The 19,878-nt window shown below is 34.3% G+C and overlaps 3 protein-coding genes across 5 annotated transcripts; 2 read left to right on the forward strand and 1 right to left on the reverse strand.

The window, feature by feature from the left end:
- Positions 1-506: 506 nt before the first annotated feature.
- On the forward strand, positions 507-7,564 carry LOC128190279 (uncharacterized). 2 transcript variants are annotated; one of them, XM_052862276.1, is made up of 6 exons: positions 507-525; positions 1,298-1,423; positions 3,734-3,831; positions 4,656-4,860; positions 5,253-5,402; positions 7,093-7,564. In XM_052862276.1, the coding sequence occupies exons 2-6, from the start codon at positions 1,307-1,309 to the stop codon at positions 7,195-7,197; spliced, it is 675 nt and encodes a 224-aa protein (XP_052718236.1). In that variant the 5' UTR covers positions 507-525; positions 1,298-1,306; the 3' UTR covers positions 7,198-7,564. The 2 variants fall into 2 exon arrangements, with proteins under 2 accessions (XP_052718236.1, XP_052718235.1); XM_052862275.1 differs by lacking the exon at positions 507-525 and adding an exon at positions 759-903.
- Positions 7,565-8,669: 1,105 nt separating this feature from the next.
- Positions 8,670-9,217, forward strand: LOC128190280 (uncharacterized). The gene has a single exon (XM_052862277.1). It carries the CDS (start codon positions 8,681-8,683, stop codon positions 9,167-9,169), a length of 489 nt encoding a protein of 162 aa, XP_052718237.1. The 5' UTR covers positions 8,670-8,680; the 3' UTR covers positions 9,170-9,217.
- A 1,917-nt stretch (positions 9,218-11,134) lies between these two features.
- LOC128190090 (probable D-lactate dehydrogenase, mitochondrial) lies at positions 11,135-19,838 on the reverse strand. 2 transcript variants are annotated; one of them, XM_052862001.1, is made up of 12 exons: positions 19,700-19,838; positions 18,722-18,849; positions 18,114-18,255; positions 17,564-17,705; positions 17,148-17,307; positions 16,723-16,828; positions 16,445-16,538; positions 16,145-16,273; positions 15,503-15,630; positions 14,990-15,080; positions 14,131-14,245; positions 11,135-12,839 (listed from the first exon to the last, which is right to left on the reverse strand). In XM_052862001.1, exons 1-12 carry the CDS (start codon positions 19,778-19,780, stop codon positions 12,671-12,673), a joined length of 1,485 nt encoding a protein of 494 aa, XP_052717961.1. In that variant the 5' UTR covers positions 19,781-19,838; the 3' UTR covers positions 11,135-12,670. The 2 variants fall into 2 exon arrangements, with proteins under 2 accessions (XP_052717961.1, XP_052717962.1); XM_052862002.1 differs by lacking the exon at positions 14,131-14,245 and adding an exon at positions 14,272-14,383.
- Between the last annotated feature and the right edge of the window lie 40 nt (positions 19,839-19,878).

A 19,878-nucleotide genomic window follows, 5' to 3' on the forward strand; every position in this document is an offset into this window, starting at 1 on the left:
AAGACAAAGGGGGGGGGGGGGTGTTGTTGTCAATCGTTTTTACTATTATTTTCAGTATCACGTCAATTCTGCAAGGTGGATATCGGTAATTTTCAGAGGTTTTTACAACATTTTTAAAGGAAGCATTTCTCTCCATAAAGGGGGAGTATTTTCTTATTAGATAACCTTTTGACATGTTTAGGTTGTTAAAATAATACGGTGGTGGTTTAAATTTAGGTCGGAAAATGATTCATCGTCAAGCGCCCACCTTTTCACATTAGTAACACAGATATGAAAGTTTAAAAAAATTACATTTTTGAAAATCCAGTCCCAGTGTTGTTATTGCGTTTTATTTACAGAAATTGCTCAATAAAAGTCTTAATTACAACCTGGAATTAGAAAGAAAATTAATTAAAAATGGTATAAGCTCTGAATAATTAAGGATTGACTGAGCGACTCGAGTCATTTAACGTGAGCTAAGGCCAAGGTGTGCATTATCAGATTATATTGTGGGTTGACTGTCCAAAGAGCGAAAAAGGTTTTAAGGTTAGACATCTTTTGTTTGGGTGCTTTCTGCGACAATGCCTAACTTTCGGAATAGATAAATACTTTATTGTGAAAGTGTATCAGCTAAAGCTAAGTGAATTACTTAACACAGTTACAAGTCCCCGTTTTTGGGGTGTATATAATATCGTGGTCAGACCTGATCTTAAACCCAGTATTTTCTAAAATACTTTGCGTCAAAATTATGATCCCAAAGTACTCTTGCCGCTTAAAGGAGACACTGGGACATTTTTCTCAAATTGTAATAAAACAGAAAATGCTAAGCTCGCCAAGCGAAAGTTTTATCTGAAAATTTTGACAAACATTTTGCGCAACATATTTTTTCCTTTCTTCGAAATATGCGATAACGACGCTCTTTCGGTATGCGGATGAAGGTTTTATTTTTTTAAACCGCCAATTTGATATTTATTTAATTTTAAATCAATACTTTGACTCCGCGCTACCTGTAGTCGACACGTGCCTTCGTCTACAGAGTAGGAACCAAGCAAACTTGTTTTTCCTAAAAATAGTAAAAAAAATTTCCTCGTGATCGCTCACGGACGACTTGCGATCGAGAGAAATTCATTCATTCATAAATATGTAAATTAGTTTGGGACAAAATCACTGCGCTAGCTCTTGTCAGAGTCTATATAGTACGCACATGCCCTATTTAAGTTCGGCCTACCAAACAGAAAAAAGACAGTCCAGTTATTCTACTATACCGATAAGGACAAGGATTCAGATTTTCTTTTTTTATTTTGTGGTGCATATTTAGAAGACGGAAATGAACGTGCAAATGTTTATGGAGGGGATAGCGAAAGAATTGACAGTGCTCCTGGCGTTTTTAACCCTATGCGTTACCCGTGGACAAGAAACCCCCTCAGCCCATGGACTTTGTTCGGTAAGTTTTCATTAAATTAAAGTTTTGATGCTTTTTGTTAGCCCAGCCTTCATAATTTTATAACAATAAATTGTGGGGGAGGTAGTGTGATTAAAAAAAAACCAACAACGGTCACCAATATACTCTGCAAATATTTTTCGGCGACGTTTTATTTTCTTTTTATTCATAACTTTTTTAAATTATCTTATCAATCAATGTTTTTAGTGTTGCATCATCTTAATTATCCCTCGAGTTGCAAAAACTGGAGTGGATTATCTTTGCATTGAAAACAGTTTAATTTTTTTTTTAATTTTTCAAATGAAGATTTTTTTCTCTTCTTGCATATTGGTATTTAATGTTCCTTAAACGTAATAGATTTCTTGCGTGAAATGTTCAGTAGAGATTGTTATCTTTGAACCTGGGACTATTACACCTCGTTGTACACCAAATTGATTCATTTCAAATGCTTGCTGTAATCTAATGAATTTTTAAAAGTCCATTGACGTCAGTGATAAAAAAAAGAGAAACAAGATATTTTAAAAAAAAGTAATTTACAAATATAGATATAAGGACATTTAAATAGAATCTTTTTTTTTAAATAAAAAGTGCATTGAAGTTGTTATTTTAACATGATGCAAATCTGGTAACATTGTACATATATATCACAATCATTTGAAATACTTTATTTTATATATACTACTCTTTATGCTCAAATATATATAAATTATATAGTATGTGTAAACTTGTAAACATATTTCATATTAAATGCCGGATTCTCTCTCTCTCTCTCTCTCTCTCTCTCTCTCTCTCTCTCTCTCTCTCTCTTTCTCTCTCTTTTCTCTCTCTCTCTCAGGGCGATTATGTCAGGATTCTATCAAACGTGTATTTAAATCTTCATGTTATGCAATTTAACTAGGTTAGCATATAAAAAGAACTTTGATTATTTTTTTTTCTATCACACCCTCCTACGTATCTAATGCATCGACTGTTAACGCATAATCATATTAGATTCTGCCATACCCTTGACACTTCCACTCTCATGGACACGTCATAAAATCGCTGCGTGTTATTTTCTCGGCAAAGATTTCACTTGCTTAAATTTTCAATCACGCAGTATGATAGGATGTAAAAAAAAATAATCATTGTATATATAATTATTAAATAAATATTAATTTCATGTTTTATCTACGCTTTAATTGATATACTTTTACAGCAGTTGTAAAAATTGTTTTACAGTGTGTTTAAAATTCTTAACGAAGTTAAAGTATGTTTACCAATATTTTTATTCTGTAGGAAGATGTTTTAGGTTTTTTAAGCTGGGTGTAGGGTTGGGTTGCTTGGGTGTTGTTTTGTTTTTTTTGTTTTATTTGTGACAATACTTTTCAATGGAGTATTTCTGTTCAATTTTTTATATAAACCTAATTACTTTTCGTGTATAACATGAAATTAAAGAACTGGTGCTAAACAAGCTGTCAGTGGACACAAACAACTCCTATTATATCCCACGTCTGATTTTTAACAAGTTTTCAAAAGTGTGTCGGTGTTTAGTAAACTATCTTGGAGGAGGTATTTGGTGTTAATAATTTAGAGCTATACCAATATTTATCGTAGAACACCCGGGGGACATTTGCAGGGGACACCAACACATTACGATTTTGCTTTGGAAAACAAATTTGTCTGCTGGCCAAAGGCCATTCTCGCCATTGGTCAACTTATGTCAGCAACGCGGGAAAATGCACGCGACGACTTATTAGAAAGCATGTATTTGTCAACATTACATTGGCCAATCCAGAGATATTTAGCTGAGTCACAAATAGAATTTTGAAAAGATTAAAGGCCATTTGTTGGACATAAAATAGAAAAATATTTCACACTACTGAATGAGAATAAACAATCACTTAACAAGATTACAGCGAAAAAATGGCTCTTGTTGTAAAAAGGGGGGAAACGATGCTGACAATGCTTAGTTGTAGGGGAGAACAGCCAGTCATTCAATGACCCCCTTCGACGATCGAAGATCAAACACAGATCGCTCAACAATTGGGGTAAAATATGTGAAGGGCATGTCCACAAAGAATTCCTTACAATTATAGTTCTTATAGACATCTGCACTTGCACCTTAAAGAAAGCAACAAAAATAAAAACCAAAGCATTGTTAGAAACTTATGACAGTAATAACATTAACGTCAAATTCAGGGCCCTTTACAAGCATTCTTTCTACGTAGTCACCAAAAGTACGTGCTATCACTGAAACATGTTTATTTTTTGCTCACCCTCATTAGCATCTTCTCCATTATAGTAAAAATGTTTTTGTTTTTTTAATTTTTGCAGTCTGGGATGAATGTTTTCTCGTCGGATGGGGTCTACATTGAGCCTATCGCCAAGAGCTCGGTCAGACTGCACAAGCTACACAAGACCTTCGAAGACGGGTAAATCTCTTGCTGTACACAATGACTCATGTTTACTCATATCCCCCCTATTTCCGGTAGCACCCAGTGTCAAGTCAGCGTGCTGCGGTTGAACGCAGTGTGTGCAATTATCCTTGATTTTTTTCCACGACGATCACAAACAAAAAACCCCATGTACTATTTGAATTTGAAAAATAAAAACCAAACACAAAAATCGCACAATTTGAAAGAATATTCTCAATTCAAATCTAAATCTACGTAACCTATAAAAAAAACTGAAGCTTTTCATTTGTATAATTGTAAGACATTAAATATTCATTGCAAACAGATATATATTATGATAATTGAGGCAATTTCGCGGAATAAGAAATTACCACCCATAACTTGCCCGGTTTACGGTCGCCGCCATTGTCTATGTCCGATGCGAGGGTTTTTTATGGTTATCTCCATAATATATATTTATGTTTAAATTATACAAGGTACATTGTACTACTGCAATGAAATGACATAGTACTAATAACCCCGATGTCATTTTTAAATGCATTTTAAATGATTCTGCAACGCAGTGCTTTGAACTCAGCTACTCGATCTACTTTTGTACAAGAAGTGCGCGACCATTTTTGCACAGAGAGAGAGAGAGAGAGAGAGAGAGAGAGAGAGAGAGAGAGAGAGAGAGAGAGAGAGAGAGACGGACGGACGGAAAGAGAGATAGACACTGAGACAACTGACGCAGAAAGATAAAGAGTTGGGGATTAAGTCAAATCTCTTCTTTTTTGGAATTTTCAATGATATATATACACCATTGTTTACAATGCTGAATTAATTCTTTTTATAAATCTTTTCAGGCATATACTCTCGTTTGAGATGAATGCTACTTCCCCCAATGGGGTGGTGTTTTATATGGCTTCTAAGCATCAGAACCCCAGCAAGTCAGAGTTCATCGCCTTGGAGATTGTGGATAGCTATTTCCGGTACCACATTAAGTGTAGCCATCTTAACGCGATGCTGACGGTGCCAAGAATAGTAGCCAACGATGCGCAGTTTCACAAAGTAAATATACATATATTCATATGAAGAATCATAATTTCAGGTACACTAACATTGCTTCACGTCTGGCTATGCCGTTAAAAGATGATTGCATTAAAATACTTCCATTTCATGAGGCATTAATTTTTCTTTTTAGATAAACTTTTACACCAAAGTATTTATTGTGTTTGAAATTTACAAAAGAGTAACTAAGTCAAATTTGTAGGTCGCAATTTTTGTTAATACTAGATTGCTTTTTTGCCAGATATTAAAATTCTTAAACGTTGATTGCATCTTTTTAAAAAGAAGTTGTACGTTTATCAATACCAATGTTACGGAGTGTCACATTATTCTTCTATGTTAAATTCTTAATTGATAAAAAGATATTCTTTTATTTTTTTCTTCCTTTTTTGAAGATTTCCTTTCAAAGAACCCGAACACGAGGAAGATTAACGATTGATGGAAGACACTTCTTCAAGAACTTCCGGGTAGAGTGCAAAGGCTTCCGGTCCATGATTTTTGGCGGACTACTCCCGGAAGACAGGACGCACACTGATCCTCTTCAGGTAGAGACTGACAATTTTTGTGTCTTTTAAAAATTCAAAATCTTTAAAACTCGTGTACACGCTGGTATTTTTTATTTTTGCTGTTGCTACTCTCCTCAAAAAGTACCTTTGAACTAAGGTGACCTGTGAAGAGATGTGAAATCAAATACATTAAATTTCATTGAAATTTGACTGTTTTTAAAAAATTAAAAGTTTATTCCATGTGAAACACAATCGTAACAAGAAACCTTTTGAAATTTGACCCATAAATACTACTAGTATATTGAAGGTAACATGAAAAGGGCGTCAAGGGAATGTGATCCTCCCCAATTCTTTAGTCGATTAATATCTGTGACACAATGTCACGGAAATCTATACAAACAAATTATGTTCTAATATTATAAAAGGTAAAAACAGATAATGCTGCTAATCTGTGTAAACTAGCGGGGTCGACTATCTTGTTAAGAAAGAGGACACACTTTTGGGTGTGGTGTTATTTTTGAGTTTCGGCTTCTTTCATGTCGGGTATATTGGATCAGCGAAGCGCAATGCCGGTTCATTATAGTCTTGGTCGTTTTGTTTCACACTTTGGTGTGTAAATAGGCAATCGGATAATAAAAGTGTCCGTCTTAAGACTGAAATTATGAATGTATATTCAATTGCCGCAGATGTTTTTCTTTAGATTGTTATACTAGTTCACCTGGGGATTTTTCGGGGTACAAAAAAATCATGAATACGAATTACTCATTAGATTAGGGAAGTTAAAAAAATTCTTTGAGACGATTTTTAAAAATGTGTCGTTATAAAGTTTCACGTCTTCGTTCTCGGACATGACAAGGGTGTGGGGTTGTAGAAATTTCTGCAGAAATCGTGAAAACAAACGCAGAATGCTAAGAGTGCAAAGAAAAGTCTGCATACAAATAACGTGCCACAAATGTCATTATAAGCTGACACAGCGTCGTCTAAATCGGTTCCATAGGGGGGAGGTTTAATACCCAAATTTCATCTGTCACTAAATCCGAAATTTGACGAGTGAGATTTATTTAAAGCAAAAGCGTGGGACAGTCTTAGCAAGGGTGTGTTTCTTTAAACTTCTTTGGCTATAATCTAAGACGGACCAATTAGACATGTGCGCGTACTGCATCTCTATAATTAATAAGGACTGTTAGCTGACACCTGTACAGAAAGAAGCGCAGGTCCGCCCGTCTCCCTCTTTGTGCTGGAAAAGTAAACTATGGATCGTAACAATTACCCACCAATACTCGCGGGCCTTTATAAACATGTCAAGAGTTCTTTGTCGACATGACAAATACAGATCAAAGGTATTCCTGATGGATGAGTACAACGTTAAAACAAGGACCCTATTTTTTTTTTCATTTCGAGAATACTCTCCGTGAAATTGGCCCAGAAAATATTCGTCCTGTTAGTACGCAGTGGTACCTGTCGTCTGCTGTAGCAACTGGTTAACCGATGTCTACGATTCCTTTATAAACGATTTTATGTCTCTTCTTGTACCATCCCCAATGCTCGCTGAATGAATTGCATCGTTACATTAATTAGAACTTTAAACAGAAATTAGTTTAATATCAACAAGTCAATAGAATAGCTGTTTAAAGTACACTTAGCTACTTTACGGGCAATGATTAAACCCCATTCAAGCGGTAAAGACTCGATGTTATTTACAGTTTCTGCTTTTCTTTCTTTTTTCTAGAAATACGAGTCCCATTTCGAAGGGTGCATACGCAACCTTGACACTTCAACCGGTGTTTTAGACGAGCCTCGTTATCATGCCGTGTCACAGTGTCACAACACGTGATCAGTCACATGACAGGAAGTTCTTTGTTCTTCTTATTTACGACTGGTGCAACCATTCTCCGTCTTCCACCGATTCTACGGTGGGCTCTTTTCCACCCTGACCAAGTAACCTCCAGACAAGCCACTAGTTTGTCGTGACTACTTTAAACACTTTGTGGTGTATTGACAGTATTGTTGCGTGTTTTATGCCGTCCTTTGAAGGGTGCCTGCAAGTGAAGGATGCTGGTGAATTACAATGAGTGACCTGATGTTGTAAATATATAAATTATATATATGTATTGTCATAAAAGACGTTCACAATATGTACATACAGTCAGTTGAAAGAATCTCATTAATTAAAAATTAAAAATATACTTTTGCAAATACAACCTTCTTCTACTGAGGACTCCAACCTTTCGCTCCTGTAACACCATGTGAAACGGGGGAAAGGGGGTCAGAAAATCGCACAGAGAAGAGTATAAAGTGGCGAACAGAACTTTGGATCCACATATGTACATGTATAATTTATCAAAGTTCCCTTGTCTCAAGTCACAGTTCTTCGTCCACGAGTTCTGAAAGGTTGAACTGTTTGGCAGTGGGCTTGAGGTGAGGAGATACAAGACTAATATCTGTTCTTTAGAACAATCAGCCCAAAGAACGTCGATTCTTTGGGGCACAATAAAGAGCTTATTATGAATTTACGCGCATATATTCATTTATCAAGTTTTGGGAATCGTGCAAGGTGGAAGTTAAAATTGTATCTGACATCACAGAAATTAGAAAATTAACATTTACTTAGTGATTGCAATAAATGTAGTTGTATGGTGTATGGTCATTCTGACATGCATTGATTTCAATAATAATAAGCATAGTTCATAGAGTTGTAATGCATATTTTCGTTGTTAAAATACGTCAAAAAGATTGTGTACTCCATATACACATGTACAGAAATACGTGTAAGTGCCATTTGTATGTTACGTTCGGATTAAACAAAACAATTACAATTTTAGATATGTTTATCATGATTACATTATTAGATATTCCACGATCATATAGCTTCCGTGCTTGACTTCAATTAAAACAGATCCCGACGGTTGGTAATTCCAATTAGCAGATCACGATCTTTACAAATTATCCTTTTTTTAACAGCAATATTGTAAATATGTGACCTTGCTGATGAATTCTTCGGCTAAAACTCGTTGATTAAATTAGATACAAAACGCAAAATGTTATACACATATCAGTAAAACGTGATTTGGCATCGAACAACATATCACATGCGGTAATGCCATTTTTTTCTTCCCATATATACATGTACATGTACTTTATTTCAACAGATAAACTATACATTAGTCATATTTTATAATAACATGTAACTAGTAATTATACAACGAAGGACACATTGCCTCTTTCTCTCTCGAAACAACACAATGGCTTATATCAAAGGCCATATCACGGTTACGATAAGACAACTTAATCCATAAATACTGGTGACCCCATGTCGAATGTTCATTCCAGCCATCTGCCTTGCTACTATCATGTTGTCCTTCGCCGTTTTTGCCGGTGTTCTGGCGGTCACCTATGGCCACCTCTGCCTCTTCAGTCCCCCACAAAGAGGGACCGTAAACGGCATCAACAAAGCGGGGTCCGCCGACTGTCTCCTTTTGTCAGGACCCTGTGGGGGCAGGCAGAGAGGCTCGATGGTCACAAAAGTCACGGTTGGGCAAAAACTGAGGGTCACCTTCCAGAAGAACTTGGACCACTGGGACCACACCCACGGCGACTTCAAAATCAAGATCGGCGAGGAGAACAGGCACCTGCAAACTCTGTCGACCATCCGGGACAATGGCGAGCCGTCGTTATACGTGTACTCGACGGAAGTGACGGTGCCGAGTGGACTTCCGGCCCAGAGTATCCTGCAGGTTACGTACGAGACGAAGAACTCCGCGGCCCCGGCAGTCTTCTATCAGTGTAGTGATTTGATGGTGGAATAATTATTAACTAAGTAAAGCTATTTGTACGATAAAGATGTTTAACCAAAATTACAGTTTTGGTTTTTATTTGTGTTTGCTTTTCATTTTTGGCTCATATCATTTTTTAATCAATCGACAATGTTGTTTGTTGCGATATACATGTATAACACTGTATGGAAAGAGCTAATCGAAAATGTGGTTGATTTGGATCACTAGCCATATTGATTTGGGTACTTTGTGTATGTTTGAAAATACAGAACTTCAAAGGGGAAAAAGTAGGCTAAAGAAAAGTTAGTTTTGAGTTATTGTGGAAAATCTTGTCACTCAATTTTACTCGAAAAGCATAACTAAATTAAAAAAAAAAAATAGTATTATAAGAAAAGTAGCTACTGTTTTTTTGATTAATGCTATAATTTGTTTGCAACAATTTTTTGCGATTGCTATACGTTTTTGGCATATCCGTCCAAAAAAACATCAATTAAAGTTTTATTAATTTTTGTATTTTTTTTCTAACATTCACGTAGTTATGATATAGTTATTGATAATTAAAATTAGTGTAAGTAATCGTAGAATTTTATTTTATAGCCTCTCATTGTCGGTGTTCCTGCGATGCTTAATTCGCGTTCTTGTTATAATCGATTGAGTTGCGTTGAATAGTTTTAAACTTTATGATTGATCTGGGTATATATCAGTTAGTGTTATATTATTTTTCCAAAAGTACCTATTGCAACAATATTACTTTGGCAACACATTGTATCGTTCTGCAATCATCGTTACCTTCATAACCCGCATGAATCACCAAAGAAATTATCTTATTGTTTATATTTACATCTTTCTTCTAACAAATTAACAAATTGATCGTAAAAATTAAGAAATTCAACTAAATCATTATTAAAGTACATCAGTATGTTACCTAAAAGAAAAAGCCAAATCCACCAGCGGTATTCGTAGTCTGGTCAACAACATTTAGATATAATCTAAATCATGGCGTTTTGGTAAGCTTAATGCAAAAAGTGCATTCAACGAATGCAGCAGCACAATTGGCGTGTTCAAGCATTGTTATATGTAATTTGTTTGCTTCATAAATACCTTATCGGTGGCAACTGCCAGTCTATATCTGGTCAAGTTTACTTTCAGCAGTTTTCAAATGCATAGTAAAGCACGTAGTTTCTTCGGATTCAAAATTATATAGAAACTGCCAGACTGAAATTGACACACCCCGTTTATCAATTGATCAAAACATGGCTTGAGGTTACTGCCAAATGCAATGGTAATGCATTACATGTTTTCAAAGTAATGCCACAAATAGCATTATAAGTAATGGTAATGTATATATTGAATAGAGTTTAATTTTAAAATGTAAGCTAAATGCAGATTTGCCCCCTTTCGTTGCCATGCTTTCCGGGAATAAGAATGTGTGGAAGCATGACTGGTCCCTCATAAAGGCCAGCAAAGGCAACCAGTGGTACCTTGGCCGTATGGATCCACTCAGAATCAACGACATTTCGGGACAATAAAAGATTTTGTACGTCTTTAGTTGCTTCCGGGGATAGGATTGGAACGAGGGGGGGGGGGGGGGGGGGGTACTACTAACAGAGCTAGGGCTCGATGGTCGTGGCTATTTTTAGACGGTTTTGATCTTAAGAAGAAGGGCTCTATATAAAGATATAAGAAAATGCCAAAATTTAAAAGGCAAAGTATATAGATTTCTTTATTGCTAAAAATAAGTTATATCTTAACAAATCTTATCTAAAAATGTTAGGTAGATCTGATGGTAAATTTGTTGACTATCCACCCTCCATAAATCTAAACGTTTTAGATTTATTCATATCATATTATAAACTAAACAAATAAAAAAAAAAATTGATAAAAAATCAAAATCGTTCGTCTAGGCTATAGCTTTAGCGTTTACCATAAACCATAATTAAATTATGAATTCTAGTCTTAAGAAATCGCTTCAAATATATAACACAACAAATACAGAAGTTCTAATTTTAGATCATTTTTTATTTTATTCATATCATAAGCAACAAAAAATAATTAACAATAACGATCTGATTAATAATTAAACAAGACTGTTGCACATGGGTTCTCTCTACAATACACTTTCCGTTTATTTATGATATACCATCATGATCATGGTCATAATCTTATGAACATCATTTGCATTTGGGAAAAGATATTGGCAAGAGTTTGCAAACAACTGTAACCCAATGTACACAGGCATATCATAACTATGTAGTAATCATATAATATACATTTCATATTGAAGGAAAACTTCCAAAGGTCATTATGATATTGATTTACTTAGATTTGCATGTTCAAATATAAGATCATTTAATGACTTAAAAGTTTTAATGATGAATATTCATGCAAGCATAAAATGAAACCAATAACACAACAAACTAAACAAGGAATATACCAATTTATGATTTGTATATGTTGAAAAATAAGATTTATTTTGACCAAAAAGAAAAACAACTTATAAGATATAAAATTCAATTAAATTCAGTTAAAAAAATGGTGCAAATATATAATATTTATTAGTTTTAAAACAACTGTTTTGAAAATACATCCTTATGTAACGGGGATATATTCAATCAAAAAGTGTAATCACCTTCAGAAGTGTATCTTCAATTAGTAAAAAAAAATAAAAATAAAGCAGATACATGGACAACTCCTTTGATTGTAATAAAACCATAACTATAGAGCCTCTTATATTTTCTGTATTACATTATTTACATTATACCGGGTATTGTATTACATTATTTCTGTACATGTATTACATAATTTCCACTCTGTTGTCCAATCCCCCTAAAAGCACTACATCTTTACATGTAGCTGTATTTTATGTAAGTAAGAATCAAAAGTTAAGAGGTGATGTATTAATTAAAAAAAACTTATATGTTTCACATTAACTACCCAAAAGCACCATCAATGTCCATGCAAAACACAGAGAAATCAATTAATAAAAATCCAGGATGAAGGACTTCAAAGTACAATCAATCTCATTATATGCAATTTAATAATGTTTAACAAAAAACCTACATATTTTTGTCATAAACAATAAATGTATAAAATACAATATATGCATATACATATGCTTGTGTGTAAATGCTGTGTGGTCTTAAATTAAGTCTTAATTAAAACCAGAAATAATGTGTTTACCCAAAACCACTAGCCCTACTTGAACATGTAGTAAGTGAATTTAATAAAAGGCACAACTCTAGGATTAAGGAAAAAAGTGTTTCTCTTGTACCAAAATGAAAGCTGCATTATTGCATATATTAATTCATACACATAGTGCAAAACAATATGCAAGCTTGTTTACAAAGCCTGCTAATTAAAGTATGAAGTAGGCACTCTTTAAGTAGCACTTGAGCTGGATTTTTTTCAGGCTATTACAAATGGCAAAACAAAAATGAACATTATATTGAACAAATCAGAGATTGCAAAAGTCATTTATGGAGGTTGCATGTACATGTATAATACTAAAATGTTTGGAAAATAAGCAGAGCAGATTCAAAAGAAGACTTTGCCAGGATTTAGGATGCCATTAGGGTCCATGGTCTGCTTGAGTTGCTGCATGACCTCAATTCCAGTTTCTCCGATTTCTTTCAGAAGCAGCTCTCGCTTTCCGAGACCAATACCATGCTCCCCCGTGCAGGTACCATTCAATTCCTGAGCAAGTCTAAAACGAGGAAAGTACATGTACCAGTATATCATGTAAGAATTAAACAAGAGATGTTTGTGAAATACTTATGGTCCTCTCCTTTGAAGACCTGTGCTAAAAGAATGAACAGAAACTGCATATAACTGAACTTGACCTTGATATTCCTATGATAAATTTGTATACCAAATTTCATTTCAGTTTTTGTAACCTCTGCGAAGAAAATAAACGGAAACTGTTGTGGACCTACCGGGAGACTGACCAACCGACAGACGGACAGCAGCAAAGCAATATGCCTTCCCTTCTTTGATGGGGAGCATAAAAACAAGAAGCTTTATATGGAAATATTTCTCCAAATAAGGCAAATGTGTGAAAAACACAATCAACTTGTTTTTTTCTCTTTGCAACACCAACAAGAAAAATAACTATTACTGGAATCAAAGAATTGATTCTCAATTTGTATTTAAAAAATTGTCCTTCATGTTATGCTGAAATTGTGCGCATTTCAATAATATTTCTTCATTCTTTCGAAATTGCAATTGTATGATTTACTTTGGAGTGTTTATTGTTAAAAATTTTAAAAATTCATACAAACATGATATCCTCAAGGAATCCTAAAAATTAAAGAATTATTTACACGTATGCTTGTCTAGTGTTGACATGATGAAAATGACATCTAAATTGTACATTTTTGTAAAACAGATGTTGGCCATTTGGAGGGTCAATCTACTGTTACACATTGATTGTTGTTCTCTGTGGTACCACCAAGTCAATAAGTCATTAATATCTAGCAACATGTAAAATATAAACTAAAATTATTACATGTTTTCAAACATAAAATAAAAAGCCAATTAAATGTTTATTAGTTTTAAAACATTGTTGAGGATTGGACATCATCAAGGAAACAAATTCGTATGCAGGTTAGTAAACTTGTATACACTGTACTAAATGCATGCAGTTTAGATTCTGTTTAATATTTATCAAGTACATGTACAAGTCAATATCTTAATGGATAATAAAATATTAAAGCTGGAATTCTCCATACAAAGTGTTTCATTGTAAAACATCCCCTTTAAAACTGATCAAAAACCCATGCAGACTCCCAAATACTAGCTTTAATTCACAAAGTCAGCTACAGATAACATCACCAGCCAATGCTGGTCATTTTACCCTTCATACCCTCAAAAAAAGACATATCATTTTCTTCTCTTTGCAAAATGTAGGTCATTTCAAGCAAGTACAGTTAATCTTGAATAACATGTTATTTTGTAAATGAGGAACGTTAATTAACAGAATAACAGGCTGGACTTACAAAGCCACCCGGTTAGCAATGTCCAAAACAGTGTGTACTTCATGTGAGTTTGTGTGGTCCATTATAAACAAGATGTGAAAGTTTCCATCACCTACATGGCCCAGTATGTACGCACCTGAAAGTACAAACTGTGATACTTACAATGCCATTTTAACAGACACGTCATGGACAGTTTTAATTTCGTGTGGGTTGCTTTGATCAACAGGAAAGAAGACATGGAAATTCCCATCACCAACATGTCCCACCATTGGACCTATTCAAATCAAAAGGACATCAAACAGCATCATGAACGAAGAATTAATTGTAAAATACTTTTTTTTTTTACACCAGCACACTCAATCATATAGGAATGGGATTATGGGATGAAATAAAAGATTTTTTTGTTGTATTTCAGAAAAAAAAAAAGCAGCAATCTAATATTAAAACAGAGTGTACACATGTATATTAAAAGTACCTTCAACAGCTGCTACAATTTGATAGATACTTTTTACAACAAAACCTATGAATTTAAGGCATGAATAAACAACTATAGGACAAAGCTGAATCAGATGACTGAACTCTTGCTGGCTTAACAAATATCAATTTGTTATATCCCTTAAATTATACACATGTAGTATAAACAGCTTAAATTAAAATCAAAGTTTATACCGTAATAATCAACATGCTGTCTAAACTAAAAATACCAAAAATTATCGAAAATTATCTGATTTAAAAAAAAATTCATAAAGACAAAGACTTTGTACAAAACAATACAATTTATTTGTAGTATTACTACATTTGTATTTTGTAAGTTCCAATTAATATAAAAGAGCTGACAAAGTTGTGTAACTCCTACTGAAATCAGATAACTGTATCTCACCTATGACACCTGCTTCATCGATGTATTTTTTGGACTCCACCACAACTTTTGGGAGGTTAGAAATTGGAACACAGACATCCGTGGAATAAGGCTACAAAATCTATATCAGCTAGTTCACTTGTTCAGGAGTCAAGAAACATTATTTTGAAATAACATAATCTGAAGTACACATGTACCAGTAATAGTACTTGTACTAATATTAGGTCTTTTATCAAAATTCACAAAAACTTGTTTTTCAGCGCTTTAATAAGCAGAGAAATAATAGTAGGCACAGGTTAGCTTTGTCCAATATGCAAAGTTTTATGTTGGATCTAACAACATCAAAACATGGTACATGTATATAATTATATACATATTCCCTGACCATCTGCCAGGGGTCAATTCAGATCATAAAATTTACCACAATGACCTTAACCTACCAGATAGTAATGGATTCAAGATACATGTATGTGAGCACATTCTTTGCATATTCCTTTGAATTCTGTACATACAAGGATTAACTGAGAAGCTGACCTTACACCCCGGTCTGAGTGCCATACAAGCATACAAGATGTCATGCCTGGTCTTCCATAGCAGATTTCTCTCATCCACATCTGTGGCCCACTTGAAGTCGGATCCTCCATTCATCTTGACAATCTCACCTTATTAGGAGACAAACAATCTTTTATAAGCACATAACAATATATCAGTCTTTTAGATATTAAATTCTCAACATAAAAAAGAATACAATAGTTTATTTTTCTAAATTACAATGTATATGACTTTGCCATTTTGACTGCAAAGCTGTTTATACAAAAACATTAATTATATGAGAATAAATTGGGTAGCTATTGGGTTTATTTGTTACAATTTAATTTTGAATTATTATTATTTTTAAAAAATGATCATTTGACCTTCAAAATGACATTAAATTGTACAAGTTTTAAACGCAAGGTCAGGTGGATTCATCATGCGTTTTTTTATGTTACTCTTACTGTGATGTAAGCAACATTCTTTTTACGATAGAAACTAATTTTTTCAGCCAATCAGAAAGTGTTACAACTAGAATGAAATTACAATGTATTGAAAGCATGTGTACCATATAACACAGTTTGTATTCACAACTCTAGCTAAATTCAAATGGCACAGAAAATTGGACAAGTGCTCGATCCCTACCCACAATTTCTGCATTATCATCAAGTGACTTTGGGCTCCCTGAGAATTCCAGGAAGAGAGAGGGCGCCACTCTCATGTCCATATTGCTGTACTTGTTGCATGCATCAATAGAAACCTCATCCAGGAACTCTACAATCAAGGTTCATTATGGAAAATAAATACATGCATTCCTCAGAAAAAGAAATTTGAATAACTAAAACTTCCTTTTGCATGGATATCCTGAATGTGTTCAATTTTATTCTGATAGAAAAAGTTTTGCATACATGGGAGACTTCAATTGTGTTCAGCTGGGATTAGTACCTATTCTAGCCATTGGAATTCCACACTGTAAAACCTGCACTGTTGTGTCAACAGCTGCCTGGATGTCCTCAAAAGAACACACTGCAGACACAGACTAAAGAAATAAACCAATGAAGTCGTTCAATTTTCCCTTATCCAGTTATCAATCATTTTCACTCATCCAGATACATGTATTTCCAAATTATAAAATTACATTGAAGTTTACTATCTAAAGATACATGTGAGTCAATCTGCATTGAAGTGACATTCATGAGCGACTGATCTACCAATAAACTTACTGACTCTGGAATTCCATGAAGTCTTAGTGTTGCCTTGGTAATTATTCCCAGTGTTCCTTCTGATCCAACAAAAAGGTTGGTTAAGTTGTACCCAGCTGATGTTTTTCTAAATCAAGTTTGGAAAATTTCTTAATTTTTGAAACATGTAGATGAACATTGTCAGTTGAGTGTATGCACGAAGATTTTTTAAACTGTTTCTTTTTTTTCACGTAAATTAATTACATTTCATATCTTCTATAATGAAGTTATCGAAAAACATGCAATACCATGGTAGGTGATGGTGGAAATATTTGGTACAAAATATTACCATCACCTTCATATGTGAATGACCATGTATATCATAGAGCCATTTGTACACTGTTATGAGCATGTCCATATGAGTGCGTAAATATATGAGTGTGTACATGTGTAGATTCTTTCACTACCTGGTTCGTCGGTCCTTCCCGGCAGTATCAATCACCCTTCCATCCGCAAGTACCACCTCCATATTCATCACATTCTCCCTCATCGTCCCGTACCTCACTGCATTGGTCCCCGAAGCACTGGTGGAGCACATACCACACAAGGAAGCATCTGCCCCAGGGTCTGCGTTTAAACCAAAACAATTTATTAACTAGCTATACTACCTCAGTTTACCATATATCTTAGGCAATATTAAAACCCAAGGCCAGGATGTCAAAGAACCTGAGTTCAAGTACCATAATGCAAGACTTTGTCTCTGTCTCACTGAATAGTATAAGTTAACTTATTTTATTTTCTATTGGTTTTGACTTTTAGTACACATGCAGTTATTAACAAATGGAGACTGAAAGATAAACTTCACAAAAATTGGTTTCATTACCAATAGGGAACCACAATCCGGTGTCCCTCAGGTAATTATTGAGGGTTTTTCTGGTGACCCCACACTCCACCTGACAATCAAAATCTTCAGGGTGAACTGCTAGGATCTTGTCCATCTTCATTACATCAAGACATACACCACCCTGGAGAGAGAAATTTTAAGAAAACATGTTCAGTGTTTGATCAAACCCAAGATAATTTTTATAAATAACCAGAAATCCTCATATTTCATTAAAACTATCCATACACAGAAAATACCCCTGCAGTTATTGACATTTCCCAGTTCAAAAAAAGAGAAACCTATTTAAATTCAGATATTAATACCTGGATATCAATGTAAATATCTAACACCTTCGAGAAGCTGGCTGCGACTGAAGAGCAGAAAGAAGAATTCAGATAATGTAAATGTCTAATTTTCATATTGGAGTTTTTACAAAATACACTGCAATTTCTTATAAAAGTATCCTAATTTTACCACAGTAATAAAATACCTGCTTACAATTTTTTCACCATGGAAGAGCTGAAAAATACTAATTCTATTGGTGCAATACCTTGATGGCATTGATCCCTCCCTCCAGTCCTGTGCCACTCCCGAATGGAATCAGAGGGACCCTGTGTTCATTACACAGCCGTGCCACCCCAGACACCTGCTCCACACTCTCAGCAAAAGCCACCACCTGGGGAGGGGCACACCTAGAATAATCAGTAATCACAAAAAACTGTATACACAATTCAAATACATGTACCGGTACATGTAATAGTAATATTATCAGCAAGTATGCTGCTTGGATGAATCATTTTGTACATTAACTTATTACTGAGTGATTGATTGATAAATTCTTTTAACATTCCAACAAATATGATTAATTGATCCGTTTTATCAATATTTCTTTATTTCAGATTATAAACTATTAAGAAAAGTTCACTTATACTGAAAAATCACCAGGAAAAAGAGTTCTCAATATATATGGCATTTAGTGCTTATAGAAGCAAAAAAAAAATTATATGGTGAAGTTCAAGGTGAACCTTGATCATATTAAATGTTAATAAATATCTGATTCAAATAAAGAAAATATTTTATTCATGCTCAACATAAGCTCAAATGATCAATGATTCAAAAGAGCAAGAATTTTGCATCCACTTTTATTTCTCTACATACACATGGTAAGACTCATCCTTCCCATGTTGTTCTCGGACTGCCATTGCTTGCGAGACATTGTTATTTCCTACAATTCGCTGTAAACTCTGAACCAAACCATCAGTCAGGGGAGCTACTCTTTGGGCAGCCTGTGAAAGTTTGATGAATTTGTTTCATCAATTTAATATGCACTCTCATGATCACTGGTGATTGTGTCTTTGCATTTAATTAATCTGTATTTACATAATTCTTCAAAACCTTCCATTATCAACATTCAGTTCACAGAATTGAGGATCATTCCTATTTGTTACTGTATGCATTAACTGAACAAAAGAAGGCTACCCTTTTTCCCATTTAAAGTTTAAATTTCTTATCTGAAAATTCATCAAAGTCCAGTTAACTTGCACAGTTTTTCATGAAAACTGAACATTTTAATGTGCCTTTACATTGCAAACTACATGTTGACAATAAATTCAAATATCATATTACAAACTCTGGATCCAATGCAATCTCAGCGAGAATTGTCGAGCTAAAGAATTTTGATCGACGTCTCTTCTGAAGAGATGTCCGTCAAAATTTTTAGTCTCGACATATCTTGCTGAGATTAGATCCAATGCTATAACCACTACTCTATGAAATTACACAAACATTTACGCCAGTATAAACAATTCCAAATTAAATTTGATTGCCCTGTTATGATGCAATATCATTGATCAAAAAGTATAAGACACGGGAAATTGAGGCTGAATTTAAAGATTCAATATATTCTGATAGTTGCAGGTTTCTAAATCTAGCGACTAAGGTAACATCGTTTACCATAGCTATAAATATATTATTCACGAATCAAACTGTCTGCTAAAAAGCTGTGAGACAGATTTTCTACTACTTTATACTGCGACTGTTAAGTCCCTTATGAATTTAAACAGTTAAAAGAAAAGATCGCTGTATTTGAGGCCTTAATATGTGTATTTTTAAAACAATGTCAACTGTATACCGAACCTCAACAGAGAAGAGCTTATTATGCTGATGAGAAAACTTAACAGCAGCTGGTACCACATTTGTTAAACGTCTCCTGAACATCTTTCCAAAATTAAGTAATCACCCTTATCTCAATATCTGTTATCAGCTGTGAACTACTTTCATTTTATATTCATTTAGTAAGTCGTACCTAAACATAT

The sequence above is a fragment of the Crassostrea angulata genome, chromosome 6, assembly GCF_025612915.1.
Source record: "Crassostrea angulata isolate pt1a10 chromosome 6, ASM2561291v2, whole genome shotgun sequence".
NCBI lineage: Eukaryota > Metazoa > Mollusca > Bivalvia > Ostreida > Ostreidae > Magallana > Magallana angulata.

Coding starts and splice junctions, on each gene's coding strand:
- LOC128190279 (XM_052862276.1), top strand. CDS start 1,307: ATGAACGTGCAAATGTTTATGGAGGGGATAGCGAAAGAATTGACAGTG. Junction 1,424..3,733: donor CAGCCCATGGACTTTGTTCG/GTAAGTTTTCAT, acceptor TAATTTTTGCAG/TCTGGGATGAATGTTTTCTC. Junction 3,832..4,655: donor CACAAGACCTTCGAAGACGG/GTAAATCTCTTG, acceptor AAATCTTTTCAG/GCATATACTCTCGTTTGAGA.
- LOC128190280 (XM_052862277.1), top strand. CDS start 8,681: ATGTTCATTCCAGCCATCTGCCTTGCTACTATCATGTTGTCCTTCGCC.
- LOC128190090 (XM_052862001.1), bottom strand. CDS start 19,780: ATGTTCAGGAGACGTTTAACAAATGTGGTACCAGCTGCTGTTAAGTTT. Junction 18,256..18,721: donor AAGGATGAGTCTTACCATGT/GTATGTAGAGAA, acceptor TGATTATTCTAG/GTGTGCCCCTCCCCAGGTGG. Junction 16,829..17,147: donor GGGAAGGACCGACGAACCAG/GTAGTGAAAGAA, acceptor AACTTGATTTAG/AAAAACATCAGCTGGGTACA.